At 48.3% G+C, this 17,984-nt stretch overlaps 1 protein-coding gene across 2 annotated transcripts; it reads right to left on the reverse strand.

Annotated features, from left to right (window-relative positions):
• Positions 1 to 1,289: 1,289 nt before the first annotated feature.
• On the reverse strand, positions 1,290 to 17,195 carry NDUFAB1 (NADH:ubiquinone oxidoreductase subunit AB1). 2 transcript variants are annotated; one of them, XM_055100031.2, is made up of 4 exons: positions 16,639 to 17,195; positions 7,538 to 7,660; positions 5,672 to 5,759; positions 1,290 to 1,655 (listed from the first exon to the last, which is right to left on the reverse strand). In XM_055100031.2, exons 1-4 carry the CDS (start codon positions 16,957 to 16,959, stop codon positions 1,429 to 1,431), a joined length of 759 nt encoding a protein of 252 aa, XP_054956006.2. In that variant the 5' UTR covers positions 16,960 to 17,195; the 3' UTR covers positions 1,290 to 1,428. The 2 variants fall into 2 exon arrangements, with proteins under 2 accessions (XP_054956006.2, XP_054956007.2); XM_055100032.2 differs by lacking the exon at positions 1,290 to 1,655 and adding an exon at positions 2,763 to 2,862.
• Between the last annotated feature and the right edge of the window lie 789 nt (positions 17,196 to 17,984).

Below are 17,984 nucleotides of genomic sequence, written 5' to 3' on the forward strand. Positions count from 1 at the left end.
CACACACATCACACACACTCTCCATGGAATACTATGCAGCCATAAAAAATGAGATCATGTCCTTTATGGTAACATGGATGCAGCTGGAACCAGTATCCTAAGTGAACTATCACAGGATCAGAAAACCAAATACCACGTTCTCACTTTAAGTGGGAGCTAAACATTGAGTAAACATGGACAGAAGGGAAAAACAGGCACTGGGGCCTACTGGAGGGTGGAGGGTGAGGCTCCAAAAAACACCCGTCGGGGACTGGGCACAGTGGCTCACATCTGTAATCCCAGCACTTTGGGAGGCGGAGGTGGGCGGATCACCTAAGGTCAGGAGTTCAATACCAGGCTGGCCAACATGGTGAAACCCCGTCTCAACTAAAAATACAAAAAATTAGCCAGGTGGTGGTGGGTGCATGGTGGCGGGTATAACGTCAGCTACTTGGGAGGCTGAGGCAGGAGAATCGCTTGAACCTGGGAGATGGAGGTTGCAGTGAGCCAAGATTGTGCCACTGCACTCCAGTCTGGGCGACAAGAGCGAAACTCCTTCTCAAATAAAAAAACCCATGGGGTATTATGCTTATTACCTGGGTGATGAAATAATCTGCACACCAAACCCCATGACACATAATTTACCTATATAACAAACATGCACATGTACCCCTGAACCTAAATAAAAGTTAAAAAAAAAAAAAAGGACTATGTCTGCCTAACATGCCTGGAATAACTCTAGAGCAACCCAGAAGGAACCAGCGTATTGGTACCTACAGGAAGGGAAGCAGATGTGAGTGTGGACCCAATCCCAGAGCTGACTCCCATCCTTCGACCACCTCATCTCTCAGCCATGAGATTCTCTGCTGGCTGAGGGCCCCTCACCTTAGTCCCTCTGCCTCAAAGACACTACTTACTGTAGGCCTTTGGTTCCTCTTCCTTCCCCATACTAGAAATGTCAGTAAAAGGAGAGGAATTATTTTGATGTAACTCTCAAACTAAACTCTTCAAGAGCTAAGCAATGCATACATGTTATCTACATCAACCCCAAGGAACCAACACAGTGCTAAGAGTAAAAGGGGCAGAACCAATAATGATGTGTGACAAATCAAACTGTGGTTTGATGTGTGGCAATGTCAAACTGACCTTCCAGGAGGAAAGAGAGCCTCCCATTCTCCAAAACTGTTAAACTGTATTAAAAGGGATCTTTAGGACAGTGATGAAAAACTAGTCCCACCTGCTGATATCAGCTGACATATCTGATAATAAGCTAATGGAAACCAAAACAAAAATTTTTTTGAAGCAAAAAGTCCATTTCCATGAATATATTCACTCCTGATATGAAGGTGGGGAGACAGCCTTACTTCAAGTACATGGCTGGGGAAGCCATTGTTTTTGACATGCATGAATACAAATGACAAATCAGACCTTTAAAAATATTAAGCAATGTCAGTATACAAACATAAAAAAGCACTTTATAGACATTATTGAAAAACTGAAGACGGGGGAAAATGTTGGTTTTATAGATTTATTTTCAAAGAGTAAAACACTTATACAATTTAAATACAAGTCCATCAGAATCACTCTGTCAGAGTCAGCAAGAATGCCAAAATGTGTCCTCACTGCCAGACATTCGTCACTATCATCTGAGTCCTCTCTCAGCAAAGCCAAAGGGTCTGGAAAAGACAAAATAAGTTCAATGTTATTTTTGATGTATTCTTACTAATGATAAGTGACATCTTTCAGGTGCTAAAAATGCAGCCTCTGGCTGAGTGCAGTGGCTCATGCCCGTAATCCCAGCACTTTGGGAGGCCAAGGTGGGCGGATCACCTGAGGTCAGGAGTTCGAGACCAGCCTGGCCAACATGGTGAAACCCCATCTCTACTAAAAATATAAAAATTAGCTGGGCGTGGAGGTGCACGCCTGTAATCCCAGTTACTCAGGAGGCTGAGGCAGGAGAATCGCTTGAACCCAGGAGGCGGAGGTTGCAGTGAGCCGAGATTGTGCCACTACACTCCAGCCTGGGCAACAGAGCAAGGTTCCATCTTTAAAAAAAAAAAAAAAAAATGCAGGGTCACTAAAAGCTAAAGACTAAAGACACTAATACAATGTTTTAATTCAAAAAGTCTTATTTGATCATTCTAGGTCCCAAGTAACAAAAGCTACTATTTACTGAGAGGCTTCTTTACATCATTATATCAAGTGATATATATACTCTCTTCAATTTTGCTTTCACAAAGGCCCCAGGTAGGTCCTATCATTACCACCATATTACATATGAGGAAACTGAGGCTTACAGAGCTAAGCAGCCTGCCTGAGACCACCAGGCTTATAGTGTGGGGCAGAGCTGAGAATAAACTTGGGTGTCTCTGACTCCAAAGTCCATCCTCTTATCCATGAGGCCTCTCTTGCCTACTTAAGAGCCAGGTCACCTCAGTGTCTTACCCAGCAGGCTGGGCTTACCTTGGCTGAGTAATTGAGGGAGACAGAGGTCTGTTTCCAGGTTACCCTGTTCAGTACTTTGTACAATGTTCTGCTTTTGTGAGGACAGCTGACAATCAAGGGAGTTCTATCCAGGAATGACAGTTCTCAACCTCTCAAAGACAAAGATCACCACCAGGACTGGGCCCCTTTGAGTGGCAGACAACAGGAAAGGGCTTGCATTTTATAACTAGTGAAAAATCTTGGTCAAGCATTTCCATTTTCTGTGTCTTCTTAAGTTTCCTTTATTGAAGAACCACAGACAAATCTATGGGTGAACATCATTTTTTAAGTCTATTTACCTGATACTTTATTCATATACATCCTTCTTATCTGCAATGTAATCTACAATTTCTTGTGGACACATTAACTTTTCAGCATCTATATCAGGAATTTCAAACCCTAAAAGAAAAATATACAACAATGTGAGAGAGTTAAAAAAAAAAATCCTTTAGAACTGAACACACCTGACCCTTCTACAACAGCTACAAGTATATCAAAACTTTCAGCAACCTTGAATCCCATATAGGTTGTGGGCCAGTTAGCTTCTAGACAGTATGCATACAGGTTGGGTACGATGCTTTGGAGGTATGTTTGTTTGTTTGTTTGTTTGTTGAGATAGAATTCACATAATAGAAAATTCCTCCTTGTATATACCATATAATTTGGTAGTTTTTAGTATATTCACAACATTGTGCAACCATCACCATTGTGTAAAAGAAACCCAGCTCCCTCTCCCTCTCCCCACGGTCTCCCTCTCCCTCTCCCTCTCCCCAAGGTCTCCCTCTCCCTCTCTTTCCATTGTCTCCCTCTGATGCCGAGCCGAAGCCGGACTGTACTGCCGCCATCTCTGCTCACTGCAACCTCCCTGCCTGATTCTCCTGCCTCGGCCTGCCGAGTGCCTGCGATTGCAGGCACGCGCCACCACGCCTGACTGGTTTTCGTATTTTTTTGGTGGAGACGGGGTTTCGCTGTGTTGGCCGGGCTGGTCTCCAGCTCCTAACCGCCAGTGATCTGCCAGCCTCGGCCTCCCAAGGTGCCGGGACTGCAGATGGAGTCTCGTTCACTCAGTGCTCAATGTTGCCCAGGCTGGAGTGCAGTGGCGTGATCTCGGCTAGCTACAACCTCCACCTCCCAGCTGCCTGCCTTGGCCTCCCAAAGTGCCGAGATTGCAGCCTCTGCCTGGCCGCCCATCGTCTGGGATGTGAGGAGCCCCTCTGCTGGCTGCCCAGTCTGGAAAGTGGGGAGCGCCTCTTCCCGGCCGCCATCCCGTCTAGGAAGTGAGGAGCGTCTCTGCCCGGCCGCCCATCGTCTGAGATGTGGGGAGCGCCTCTGCCCCGCTGCCCCGTCTGGGATGTGAGGAGCGCCTCTGCCCGGCCGCGACCCCATCTGGGAGGTGAGGAGCGTCTCTGCCCGGCTGCCCCCTCTGAGAAGTGAGGAGCCCCTCCGCCTGGCAGCCGCCCCGTCTGAGAAGTGAGGAGCCCCTCCGCCCGGCAGCCGCCCTGTCTGAGAAGTGAGGAGCCCCTCTGCCCGGCAGCCGCCCCGTCTGGGAAGTGAGGAGCGTCTCCGCCCGGCAGCCGCCCCGTCCGGGAGGGAGGTGGGGCCAGCCCCCAGCCGGCCGCCACCCCGTCAGGGAGGTGTACCCAACAGCTCATTGAGAACGGGCCATGATGACGATGGCGGTTGTTTCGAATAGAAAAGGGGGAAAGGTGGGGAAAAGATAGAGAAATCAGATTGTTGCTGTGTCTGTGTAGAAAGAAGTAGACATAGGAGACTCCATTTTGTTCTGTACTAAGAAAAATTCTTCTGCCTTGGAATGCTGTTGATCTGTGACCTTACCCCCAACCCGGTGCTCTCTGAAACATGTGCTGTGTCCACTCAGGGTTAAATGGATTAAGGGCGGTGCAAGATGTGCTTTGTTAAACAGATGCTTGAAGGCAGCATGCTTGTTAAGAGTCATCACCACTCCCTAATCTCAAGTACCCAGGGACACAAACACTGTGGAAGGCCCCAGGGTCCTCTGCCTAGGAAAACCAGAGACCTTTGTTCACTTGTTTATCTGCTGACCTTCCCTCCACTATTGTCCTATGACCCTGCCAAATCCCCCTCTGCGAGAAACACCCAAGAATGATCAATAAAAAGAAAAAAAAAGAAACCCAGTGCCCGTCAGCAGTCACTCCCCATCCTCCCTAGCTCTGGCAACCACCCGTGTACTTTCTATCTCTGGATTTGCCTCTTCTTGACATTTCATGTAAATGGTATATAACGTGTCATCTTCTGTGTCTGGCTTCTTTCACTCGGCACATTCTCAAGGTTCGTGTGCTGTAACACACGTCACCCATGCATTTTTTTTTTTATGATGGTTGGGTTTTTATAAATGGCTGGGTTTTGGTAGTTAGCTTACTTTGGCCCAAACACTGTGCTGAGCATTTTACACATCATCTCTAATTCTCACAGCAATTCCAATCCTGGGGTTCCTACTATTATCACCCCCACTTTACAGCTGAGGAAACAGGCTTTGAGAGATACAGTTACTTGTCCAGGCTCATACCTGACTAAGCTCAATTCCAGACCTGGTACTCTTAAGCACTAGGCAAAGGGATTCCATCCTAGTCAGCATCATCTGTGAGGAATTTTAACTAGGCCCTGCTCTGCAGAACAGCACAGAAGTCCTTTGATTTCCTATTCAGCCAACTCACGCAGAAACAGCCATGGAACCTTATAAGGTCTCACCTGCCCAACACACAGTCCCAAACTTGGAGTGTGCTTGTGAGCCAGGATAGGAGACCAAGGCCAGAGGCTCTGGGTGCGTCTCTTGTCCTGGCACACATTACTTCTACCTGGTTCGCGTTACCTGAGCTCAGGAGGGGCTGACATGTCATCAGCATGTGTTCCGGGGAGGCTTTTGCCCTTTGTCTTAGAACCCTGTCTGAAGAATCAGTCCCCTGGAACCATCTCTGGTCATTTGGCTCTTGGCACCACACTGGGCACTCTGCTGGGCTTGTGCAAGGTGCTCTCTGAATAAATGTACCATCCCTAAAGCTTACTTCACCTGATGGTAAGTGGGCAGGAAGGTGTGTGTGAAGGGCAGTGGATGCTACTGTTTCTATTAATATTTAATTCTAATTCCAATTCAGATGCCCACCACTTCTTTCAGTTTAATCCACCTTAATCAAAAATCGCAGTATGTAGACAGAAGACTGAGCCTTACCAAATTCGTCTTCCATGGCCATGATAATCTCCACTTGGTCCAAACTGTCTAAGCCCAGGTCTTTCATAAAATGAGAATTTACTGAAAGCTGCAAGAAAGGAGCACCAAACACAAAATGTAGTCCATGAAAGCATCTGCTTCCCAAGATAACAGGGTGGTACAATGCCACTTAATCACTATATTGAATTTTTTTATTATACTTTAAGTTTTAGGGTACATGTGCACAACGTGCAGGTTTGTTACATAGGTATACATGTGCCATGTTGGTTTGCTGCACCCATCAACTCATCATTTACATTAGGTATTTCTCCTAATGCTGTCCCTCCCCAAGCCCCCTACCCCTTGACAGGCCCTGGTAAATGATGCTCCCCACCCTCTGTCCAAGTGACCTCATTGTTCAGTTCCCACCTATGAGCGAGAACACACAGTGTTTGGTTTTCTGTCCTTGTGACTACATCGAATTTTTTTTAACATACAGAGGCTATAACTGACATTTTATATGTAACCTATGCTAGTATGTACATGGTTTGCTTTATCTTACTCTGTTTTGAAGTGAACAATATATACATAGCTAATGAAGGATTTCACTCTATATGTTGTCTGTTTTTTGTTTTTTGAGAAAGTCTTGCTCTGTCACCCAGGCTGGAGTGTAATGGCACGATCTCGGCTCACTGCAAACTCGGCCTCCCGGGTTCAAGCGATTCTCATGCCTCAGACTCCCGAGTAGCTGGGATTACAGGCGTGCACCACCACACCCAGCTAATTTTTGTATTTTTAGTAGAGACGGGGTTTCACCATGTTGGTCAGGCTGGTCTCGAACCCCTGACCTCGTGATCCACCCACCTTGGCCTCCCAAAGTGCTGGGATTACAGGCGTGAGCCACTGCGCCTGGCCAAAGTGTTTACTATCACCCTATCACTCTAATTTAGACCTCAGAATCACCAGGAATGATTCTTCAAAAACCCAAATCAAAAAAAAAAACTGCCTTACCTACACAACAGATTCAATTTTTTTTCATTGTTAGATGGAGTTTCACCCTGTCATCCAGGCTGCAGTGTGCAGTGGCATGATCTCGGCTCACTGCACCCTCTCCCTCCCGGGTTCAAGCAATTCTCTGCCTCATCCTCCCGAGTGGCTGGGATTACAGGTGTCTGCCACCACGCCTGTCTAATTTGTGTATTTTTAGTAGAGATGGGGTTTCACCATCTTGGCCAGGCTGCTCTTCAATTCCTGACCTCATGATCCACTCGCCTCGGCCTCCCAAAGTGCTGGGATTACAGGCGTGAGCTACCACGCCCGGCCCCACTTGTGTTTTTATTATTTATTATTATTTTTGAGATGGAGTTTCACTCTTGTTGCCTAGGCTGGACTGCAATCGCGCTATCTCGGCTCACTGCAACCTCCACCTCCCAGGTTCAAGTGATTCTGCTGCCTCAGCCTCCCGAGTAGCTGGGATTACAGGTATGTGCCACCATGCCTGGCTAATTTTGTATTTTTAGTACAGATGAGGTTTCTACATGTTAGTCAGGCTGGTCTCGAATTCCCGACCTCAGGTGATCCGCCCACCTCGGCCTCCCAAAGTGCTCGGATTACAGGCATGAGCCACAGTGCCCAGCCAGTTGTGTTTTTTAAAAAGGGTGAGATATACATACATATAATATACACACGTGTGTATACTTCTTTAACATATGCATTGAGTACCTTTGGAAACATACATGAAACTGGTAGCGCTGGCTATCTCCCAGAATGGGCCTGGGTGGCTGGGAGCCAGGGAGATTTTTACTGAGTATCTTTCCCTTTGCATTTTCTAGCATGTAATTAAATACTCTATATTTAAAGAAAAAAATTCAAACCACCATCAGTTACCTTCTCTGGGTCAATCTTGTCATAGAGTTTCAATACGTAAAGAACACGGTCCTGGATGCCCTCTAACGTCAAAGGAGGCATGTCGCTATACTGGCGGCACAACTGTGTAACTCTACCAGGAACCTAGAGCGACGGCAGGAAGGAAACACTGTCATTGAACGGAAAATACCTCTAAATCAATGCACAAGCCTATAGGTAACTTTCACAGAACTTTCGGGGCTTTAGAGAACCCACAGCATCTGATTCTCATTGTGGCCACCAGGACACACTAAGTTGCAGGACTGGGTAATCGCAGAAGCCCCAACAGTTCGGCAGCATCTCAGGCCTCCTTCCTGGGAGTCAGGACCGGCCCCTCTGCCTCCTGGCTTCAACCCTCAGGCTCTGGACATTCATACTGCTCTGCGACACTTAACTGCCACTAAAATTGTCTAGCGTCTGCAGAATGCCTGTGTCTTCTCATGGCATCTTCAGCATCCCGAGGCCTCTACAGGGTGCTGCCACCTTTAATAGGCTGACCCAAGTCAAAATAACCCACAAGGAAAGAGCTGTCATGGTAAACCCAAAGGCAATTCAAATTGAGGACCATACACCAGAAAGGTCTAGTTTGGCTCCAGCAGTTATCTCCCTGATCTCAGCCAGGACAAAGGAAGCTGGCCTCCCACCCAAAGAGGGGATGAGGGAGCTTAACAGTCACTACGTTCCAATCTGTTTCCCTTCCAGCGAGGCTTGCCTCATGGCCACCAGCCAAACCATGAGCCCTTCTGGCCTGTGCCATGTTAGAGCAATACCTCACGTATCTCTGGTATTAGTCGGCTCAATGTTTAGGTATTAGGGTATTGACCAGATTTCATTCAACAAATGTGGAATGAGCTGCAATTACAGGTCAGGGGGTTTAATGCTGTGGAAGGTACGACGCAGAATCAGAGAAAACAAAACAGGGTATCTGGCAGTTTTGCTCACTACTGAAATCCCTAATCTGGCTAGTCATGGTGGCTCACGCCTATAATCACAACACTTTGGGAGGCCACAGTGGGCAGATCACCTGAGGTCAGGAGTTCGAGACCAGCCTGGCCAACATGGTGAAACCCTGTCTCTACTAAAAATACAAAAATTAGCCAGGCGTGGTGGTGGGCGCCTGTAATCCCAGCTACTCAGGAGACTGAGGAAGGAGAATCGCTTGAATGTGGGAGGAGAGGTTGCAGTGAGCCGAGCCTGCGCCATTGCATTCCAGCCTGGGCGACAAAGCAAGACTCCGTCTCAAAAAAAAGAAAAAGAAAGAAATCCCTAATCTAAATTGGTTTGTTTACCTCCTGAAGTTGATTTTAAGTCCGAGGCTTGGCGTTCTTCAGGCATTTCCCTATAGAAAGTGGGGCTGCTTGTTAGGGCTCAGGTCCCTGAAACTCACAAAGGTCCATGAAAAATCATAATAAATACTGCCCAGAGAACCAAACCAGTATAACCTCTGTAGAAGAAACATTCATCTTGCATAAAGAACAGGTATTGGGCCGATGTGTGTCTCACACCTGTAATCCCAGCACTTTGGGAGGCCGAGGTGAGCCAATCACTTGAGGCCAGGAGTTCGAGACCAGCCTGGTCAACATGGTGAAGCCTCGTCTCTACTAAAAATACAAAAATTAGCTGGGCGTGGTGGTGTGTGCCTGTAATCCCAGCTATTCAGGTAGCTGAGGCATGAGAATTGCTTGAACCCAGACAGAGGTTGCAGTGAGCGGAGACTGTGCCACTGCACTCCACCTTGGGCCACAGAGCGAGACTCTGTCTCAAAAAAGAAAAGAAAAAGAAGTCAGTTATTAAAATCAGGTTTAGGCTGGGCGCAGTGGCTCACACCTGTAATTGCCACACTTTGGGAAGCCGAGGCAGGCGGATCACGAGGTCAGGAGTTCGACACTAGCCTGACCAAAATGGAGAAACCCCGTCTCTACCAAAAATATAAGTTAGCTGGGCGTGGTAACATGTGCCTGTAATCCCATCTACTCAGGAGGCTGAAGCAGAAGAATCGCTTGAACTTGGGAGGCGGAGGTTGCAGTGAGCCAAGATCACGCCATTTACACTCCAGCATGGGTGACAGAGTGAGATTCCGTCTCAAGAAAAAAAAAAAAAAATCAGGTTTAATCAGCAAACTAAAGAGATGAGTTGGAGAGTATGATAGATATTCTAACGAGCCTTTCTGAGTACTTTCAAGAGTTTTAGAGCATGTCTCTTTGTCTAAATGTCTAATCTCCTTTCGTATTATACATGGGTTAAGGAGACCTTTTTTACAGGCACATGACCGGCCTACTTAACAATGACTCAAATAGGTTTCCAAGTCACAAATAAAATGGAGAAGAAAGGAATAAAGAGAAAGGGGGAGAAGAAATGAGGTAATATGGCAATGGCAGAAAAGAAATTTCAGTTGGAGGGATCTAACAGAGGCTGTGTGCTTATCAAGAAATGGTACGAGGCCAGGTGTGGTGGCTCACGCCTGTAATCCCAGCACTTTGGGAGGCCAAGGTGGGCGGATCTCTTGAGGTCAGGAGTTTAAGACCAGCCTGCCCAACACAGTGAAACCTCCATCTCTACTAAAAGTCCAAAAATTAGCCGGGCATCGTGGTGTGTGCCTATAATCCCAGCTAATCAGGAGGCTGAAGTGGGAGGATCACTTGAACCTAGGAGGCAGAGGTTGCAGTGAACTGAGATCATGGCTCTACACTCCAGCCTGGGCGATAGGGTGAGACTCTGTCTCCAAAAAGAAAAAAAAACAAAACAAAAAACAAAGAAAAGAAATGGTACCAGGCCAGGTGTGGTGGCTCACGCCTGTAATCCCAACACTTTGGGAGGCCAAAGTGGAAGGATCGCTTGAGCCCAGGAGTTCCAGACCAACCTGGGCAACAAAGCAAGACCCCTGGTGAGGGTATATTCTATGTTCGTACACAACTACCCATGAGGCCAACTAGGTTGTCAGCATTGTCCTCAGCAGCTCCGGCAAGTACCTACAAGGGCCAGGTGGGCAGCATGTGATTAAATTAAATGAGTCCTGGAGGCCACATGCCAATCTAGAGTGGGTGCTGCATCAGGATCAGCGTGAGGCAGTAAGTTAGTGGGCAAGAGCTCAGACGCTGAAACTAGACCACCTATGCCTGCACCATGGTGCTGGCTCTCACTAGTTGTTTGGCCTTGGGTGGGTTACTTAACCTTCTACATCTCAGTTTCCTCATCTGTAAAATGGGGATAAACAACAGTACCACACTCACAGGACTGTTGTGAAGCATCAGTGAGATGAAGTAAAGGGCTTGGACATTGGCTGGCACTTAACACAGTAAGTGCTATTTAGGGTTATTTAGTAGGATCCTGAGAACAATGACCAGCAGCAGCTAGTTTGATACCTTGGCTGTAGCGTAGCCCCAAAATACTTGATCCTACTACCCTCTCATGCTCCTGCCTCTGGTCTCTATTTCTTTTTTCTTTTTTTTTTTTTCAGACAGAGTCTCACTGTGTTGCCCAGGCTGGAGTGCAGTGTTGTGACCTTGGCTCACCACAACTTCTGCCTCCCAGGTTCAAGTGATTCTTATGCCTCTGCCTCCCAAGTAGCTGGGATTACAGGCGTGCACCACCATGCCTGGCTAATTTCTGTATTTTTAGTGGAGATGAGGTTTTACCATGTTGGCCAGGCTGGTCCTGAACTCCTGGTCTCAAGTGATCCACTCACCTCAGCCTCTCAAAGTGCTGGGATTACATGCATAAGCCACCACGTCCCGGCCTCCATTAATTTCTTATCAGGTCAGGCTATGATATTGCCCTAAGCACTTTACACACATCATCTTTCTTCAGCTCTCCAGTATTCTGGTGAGATCCATGATACTATCATTCTCCTTTTTACAGATGAGAAACTGAGGCAAGGGAAGGTTAGGTATCCTCCTCACCCCATGTCCTTCCAGCATGGCCTCCTGGAAGGTCTTGCTGCTCCTTCTAACTGGATCTCTGTTGATTGGGAAAAAATAAAAGGGATACAAAATGGACAAGCACCTCCCCATCAGCCAACATGTGATGTTTCTGGTGTTAGTTGTTCTTCCCCAAGATCTACACTTAACAAATATATGGGAAATAAACCACCTCTCCCAGACATCAGAGAAGGTACTGTTTGCAGGTAAAGAGTGATGACCCTCTGGGCTAGTAATTCAAACAGATGAGGTTCCATCAGAATCCCGGTACTCCACTGGGGCCCACTTCTGCCTGAGGCAAACTCAGAGGAGGCTAAGGAGAGGGCTTTAAAGGCCGTCTCTACAAACTGCCGACTGGTCCACTCTACACAGGCAGCCCAGACCTCTCAAACTCAACAGTTTGGAAATGAACTCCTGACCTGTCTCCAAAACTCCTGCTTACAGACCTCTGTTCCTTCTCCGCCACCTGGGGCTTATTCCTTCAATAAGCCCTGTTTCATGTTCACTCCCTATGACCTTTGCAGAGAATACCCACAATTCCTCACTGCAGCATACAGCTCCCTTCATGATATGCTCACTCTCTTCCCCCCAACAATGTTCCCTTCCAGACACCCTAAGAGTCAACCACAAGGAGGTAAGTGCCAGGCTCTTCCTGGCCTCTGCACAGGCTTTCAAGATCACGTTCACTGAGAGGTTGGTCAAGTATCTCTTTTTGCTTTTGCACTACACACACCTGTTTCACAATGCCTTGCCTTTATTTACACGACTGTCTCAGAAGCCTGGGAACTTTACCTGTGTGCCAAGAACTGTGCAATGGGCTGGAAATGCAAAGATGAATAAGACACAACCTTCCCCCAAAAGAAGCTTACACTCTAATGGAAAAGACCAATCCACAGATCATTTTAGTTGAAATAAAAATATGGCAAGCACCATGACAGAAGTATCTGTAGGCTGATGCAATAACAAAAGTTGTCACTCAGTCCTTGAGTGGCCGGAAAGGAGGATGCCAGACTTGGATTTGGTGAGGAAAAGAGCCGAGACTGATAATTCAAGGAGAGGGAAGAACAGGTCAAGAAAATGAAATGAGGTCAGGCGTGGTAGCGCAGGCCAGTTATCCCAGCTAGTCAAGGGACTGAGGCAGAAGGATTGCTTGAGCCCAGGAGTTTGAAGCTGCACTGATATATGATCATGCCACTGCACTCCAGCCTAAGTGACAGAGACCTTGTCTGGAAAAAAAAAAAAAAAAGACATGAAAGTGCAGTGCCTGTGTCTATGTGAGAAGACATCAGCTCATGTTGGGAGATGGTACACAGATGACAGGCTTGGAGGCTAAGAGGGAGGGCCCAGGTCTGCAGAGCCTTAAGGGCCATGGGAAGAGACTGGGACTTTGTCTGGTCCTGGTCCCAGTCCTGGAATAGCTAGCTTTTTTTTGTACAAGTGCTGTCTTCATCTGGGTACCATGCCCCATAGAACTGCTGGAAATTATCTTTGTGCTCCATCTGCTAGACAGTGTAGATTCGGGGCCTGCCTGGATCAAGTATAAGACTTCCAGGCTGCATTTTAGGCCACTGCCCTTGGTTTTTGTTTTTTTGTTTTTTCCTTACCTTCTATTTTATATCATCTGGTATTTTTATACCCAGGAAAACTGCCTTAGCTCCTTTTGGGAAAAAGGGTGTAAATGAGTGACTAGTTGCTCTGAAGTTGGCATAGTGGATGGATTTGAGGAGAGGAAATTTCACAGCAGGGAATAGGTAGCATGAGCAATGGTCCAAATGAGATGAACAAGGACTGGAGGCGGAGGTCTGGGATATACAGCAATAACAGAAACCAAGAGTGAAGAGTCCAGGGAGCATGTGTGGTAAGAGAACTCGGGAGCCCACCAACATTTAAGGGTTAGGCACACCAGGTGTGATGGCTCATGCCTGTAATCCCAGCACTTGGGAGGCTGAGGCAGGAGGATTGCTTGAGCCCAAGAGTTCACAACTAGCCTAGGCAACATAAGGAGATTCCGTCTCTAAAAAGAAGACAGACATCAAAAAATTAGGCGTGGTGGCTCATGCCTGTAGTCCCAGCTACTCAGGAAGCTGAGGCAGGAGGACCATTTGAGTCCAGGAGGTCAAGGCTGCAGTGAGCCACGATCATGCCACTGCACTCCAGCCTGAAAGGCAAAGTGTCCCAACAAGGTAGGGGGACAAACCAACCAAGGGAGAACAGTGTCACAACAGCCTAGGGAAGAAGACAGCAGCAGAGAAGGAGCCAGCAAGTTGGACATAAGGGCTGCAAAGCGTTCAATGAAGATGTAAGCTAATGTCTTCCTTTTGTATCCATCTCTGTATCTCTCAACAGCTAGCATGAGTCCTGGCACACAGCTGGCCCTCAATATCTTTGAATGAACTTAGTCAAAACCACTTTGTAAATATAAATAAAATGGTTCCTCTGCTATATATGCAAGCCAAGCCGCCATAGTGGAACATTTCTGAGCTCCTTGCCATTCAAAGCATGGTCCAAGGAACACCCGCAGCAGGATCTTCTGGAAGCCCACTGGAGGTGGAAACTCTCTGGCCCCTTCCCAGAACTGAATCAGAATCTGTATTCCAACCTAAGTGATCTGTATGTCCAATCAACTGAGAATCAATGCTGTAAGAACAAAGACAATCACTTCACATTTTAGCCCAATGTTGAAATCAATCTTAGGAACCAGACACTCATCAATTCTAACTACTGCCTTTTTAACCCTTATTTCTTTTTTTTTTTTTTTTTTGAGATGGAGTCTGGCTCTGTCGCCCAGGCTGGAGTGCAGTGGCACGATCTCGGCTCACTGCAAGCTCTGCCTCCTGGGTTCATGCCATTCTCCTGCCTCAGCCTCCCGAGTAGCTGGGACTACAGGCGCCCGCCACCACGCCCGCCTAATTATTTTGTATTTTTAGTAGAGACGGGGTTTCACCGTGTTAGCCAGGATGGTCTCCATCTCCTGACCTCGTGATCCGCCCGTCTCGGCCTCCCAAACTGCTGGGATTACAGGCGTGAGCCATCGCGCCTGGCCTTTAACCCTTAATTTCAAGGTGACACTTTTCACCTTTTGATACAGCCAACAGGGCAGTGCCCAATGAATGAATCCATTACACTGTCAGTGAACAGCAACACTGGCTTCACAAAAGAAACACTTGATGACTTCTAAAAATAGTCGCCTAGTACTCACTTCTAGATTCTGTCGATCTGGCACGGGCTGGCTGGCTTATTTAAGACGGTCTGCCTCCCAGACTGGAGTGCAGTGGCATGATCTCAGCTCCCTAAAACCTCTGCCTCCTGGGTTCAATCGATCCTCCCACCTCAGCCTCCTGAGTAGCTGGGACTAGTCAGGAGGCGCGCGACACCACGCCCGTCTAATTTCTGGTTTTTGTTTGTTTGGTTTTTTTTTTGAGATGGAGTCTCTGTCGCCCAGACTGGAGTACAGGTGGCGCGATCTCGGCTCACTGCAACCTCCACCTCCCAGGTTCAAGCGATTCTCCTGCCTCAGCCTCCTGAGTAGCTGGGACTACAGGCGCGTGCCACCACACCCGGATAATTTTTTTTATGTTTAGTAGAGACGGGGTTTCACTGTGTTAGGCAGAATGGTCTCGATCGCCTGACCTCGTGATCCGCTCGCCTCGGCATCCCAAAGTGCTGGGATTACAGGCATAAGCCACCGCGCCCGGCCTAATTTCTGTATTTTTTGTAGAGACGGGGTTCCACCATGTTGCCTAGGAGGGTCTCAAACTCCTGGGCTCAAGCGATTCGCCCGCCTCGGCCTCCCAAAGTGCTGGGATTACAGGCGTGAGCCACCACGCCTGGCCAGACACACTTATTTTTCACACTAACATGCAGTCAAGGTTGAAACCACTATTACCTGAAGTCTATGACTTTGAAAAGGGGTTTCATAACTTGACCTTGGGAGTCTATCCTACCTTAAGACGGTTATTTTTATTCCCAATTGCACTTCAGAGTCATCTGGAGAACTTAGAAAACAACAAAAAAAAAGGCAGGGCGCGGTGGTTCACGCCTGTAATCCCAGCACTTTGGGAGGCCGAGGCGGGTGGATTGCGAGGTCGGGAGTTCGAGACCAACCTGGCCAATATGATGAAACCCCGTCTCCACTAAAAATACAAAACTTAGCCGGGCATGGTGGCGGGCGCCTGTAGTCCCAAATACTCGAGGGGGGCTGAGGGAGAAGTGCTTGAACCTGAGAGGCGGAGGTTGCCGTTAACCGGAGGTTGCAGTGAGCTGAGATCACGCCACTGCATTACAGCCTGGGTGACAGAGCGAGACTCTGTCTCAAAAACAACAACAACAACACCGAAATCACTGCCTCCCGGCGTTTCAGCCTCACGCAGATTTCATCAGCTCAAGCTATATACTACAGGTACAGTCGTTCCTTGGTATTTGCGCAGATTGGTTCCAGGACCCCCGACTATACCCAAATCCCCACACACTCACGTCCCGCAGTCAGCCTTGCAGAATCCGCTTATAGGAAGAGCCTGCCCTGCTTATACGCGGGGCGGCACATCCCGTAAATACTGGTCGCGTTTGGTTGAAAAAAATCCGCATATAAGTGGACCCGCGCAATTCAAATCCTTATTGTTCAAAGGTCACTTGGCTTGTTTCCTAGAATTACTTCCAGGAGTCCTGGACACAGGCAGAAGGTGCTGCAGGGAAGAGTAAGGACAGAACTGCAGAGAGAAAACCGCTCTGGAGAAGGCTGTAGGCCAGTGTGGCTGCCTCTTTGCATGCTGCTTTCACTACAATACGGTGACCGCTATTTTGAGACCGTACGAGGTGCTCTAGCCGCATTAACTCATCTAATCCTCATTGCTACTCCGCAAGGTAGAGACCAGGATCCCAATTTTGCAGGTGAGTGTGAGCCAGGCTAGGAGACTTGTCCAAAGTTTCGGTAAGCGGCAGCCCAGCAGTGCTGGACTCGAGTCAGTGCTCTTGCTCGTTATTACGAGGTCACCCGGCCTCCCGTCAGGGGTCAACTAAACACCTTTAGGCAGCGGGGCTGCGGAGCGAGCCGGCTGCCCCCCGGGTCACCCCTGCCTGCAGCTGGCGCGCCCCGGATGCCCGGCCCCCACCCCCACCGGGCCCAATCCCTGACCCTTGCCAAGCGGCAGCAAAGTCACCACGAGTCACCTGCGCGAGCACTAAGGCCGGCTGCAAAGTCCCGAGCCTCGTCTGGGTCCCCGCGGAGCACAGAGCGGTGCTGAGAGGCCGGGCCACGGCCAGCATCCGGACCCGGGGCAGCGGCGCAAAGGCCGCGGGCAGGCGGCTGACATAGGCTGAAAGGACACGAGACGCCATGGCTACGCCAACCCAGGATGCACTGCGCCGCCGCCTCCGGACCAGGGTTCCTTTCCGGCGGCGCGCAGGCGACGCACACAGCAGCGCTGTCGGGCACCGCCGGCGGTGGCGGCCCCTGGCGGCTCCTGGAGGCACTGCGCCCTCGGAGCCCATCCTGGTTCGGGGACGAACAACTGCTTGGTGTCACAACTAAACTGTGCAGACGTCGCCGTCTTTCCCTAAACGACACGGCACGAGAAACCTACTTTCATTTTTTATCTGAAAGTTCTTTAATACATCTATTTAAACGTTTGGGGCCGGGTGCGGTGGCTGACGCCTTTAATCCTAGCACTTTGGGAGGCCAAGGTGGCAGGACTGTTTGAGCTCAGGAGTTCAAGACCAACCTGGCCAACACGGCAAGACTCCGTCTCTATTACAAAAAAGATTAAAAGAAAAAAAGGACAAAGTTTTGATTCCACGATTCTTCCACAAGTATTAACATTTATTGAATAGGTAAAAAAATATATAATAATGTGAAAAAATAATCAATTTCAATACCTAACTAAGACTAATAAATGTGAGAATTACGATTAAAACAATATACATGTTTTAAAACTTGACAGTGTATAATATAGCTGTCAGGTCCACGACTATGCCAACTGTCATGCGCACAGCCAGGTTCCAGCCCATATCGAGGTCTGAGGGGAGTGGGTGGATGAACAGATAGCTGAAAGAACACTCAGGGGACGGTAGGCAGGTGCAAGATGATTTTATTCAGCAGCAGCTCTCATCAGCAGCTTACTTACACTAGTTCTCTCACACTGTCTGCCTTGTCTCAGCCGCTTAGTCCGATGGCTCCCACACACAACTGCGAGGCTGGCTCTCCCTTGCCTTCAGGGTCAGCAGCTTAACTCTTTCTCTCAGCTGTGATCTGGCTCCCCCTGTCTGTCTGCAAAGACTGACAGCTCTGGCTCTCTCACTCTTTCTCTGGGCACGAACGCCTGTACAGTATCAGCAGGGCAATTACACCTTTTACAGAAAATAGTGGCTTAGAGCCAAGTGATGACCTTCCCATGTTATGCCTACATGGCTGTGATAACAAGTGGAGTTATACGCCTCTGTCTAAACTTGCTGAGTCACGCAGGATGTAAACATCTCACCTTGGCCTATCCTTGACCAAAGCACAGCCATGTTCCTTA

Source organism: Pan paniscus, chromosome 18, assembly GCF_029289425.2.
Source record: "Pan paniscus chromosome 18, NHGRI_mPanPan1-v2.0_pri, whole genome shotgun sequence".
NCBI lineage: Eukaryota > Metazoa > Chordata > Mammalia > Primates > Hominidae > Pan > Pan paniscus.

Excerpts from the sequence above, each read along its gene's own strand:
- NDUFAB1 (XM_055100031.2), bottom strand. The coding sequence starts at position 16,959 with ATGGGCTCCGAGGGCGCAGTGCCTCCAGGAGCCGCCAGGGGCCGCCAC. Across the intron at positions 5,760-7,537 it reads ACAAGATTGACCCAGAGAAG|CTTTCAGTAAATTCTCATTT; the intron begins GTAACTGATGGT and ends CCTTTCTTGCAG. Across the intron at positions 1,656-5,671 it reads GGCCATGGAAGACGAATTTG|ACCCTTTGGCTTTGCTGAGA; the intron begins GTAAGGCTCAGT and ends TGTCTTTTCCAG.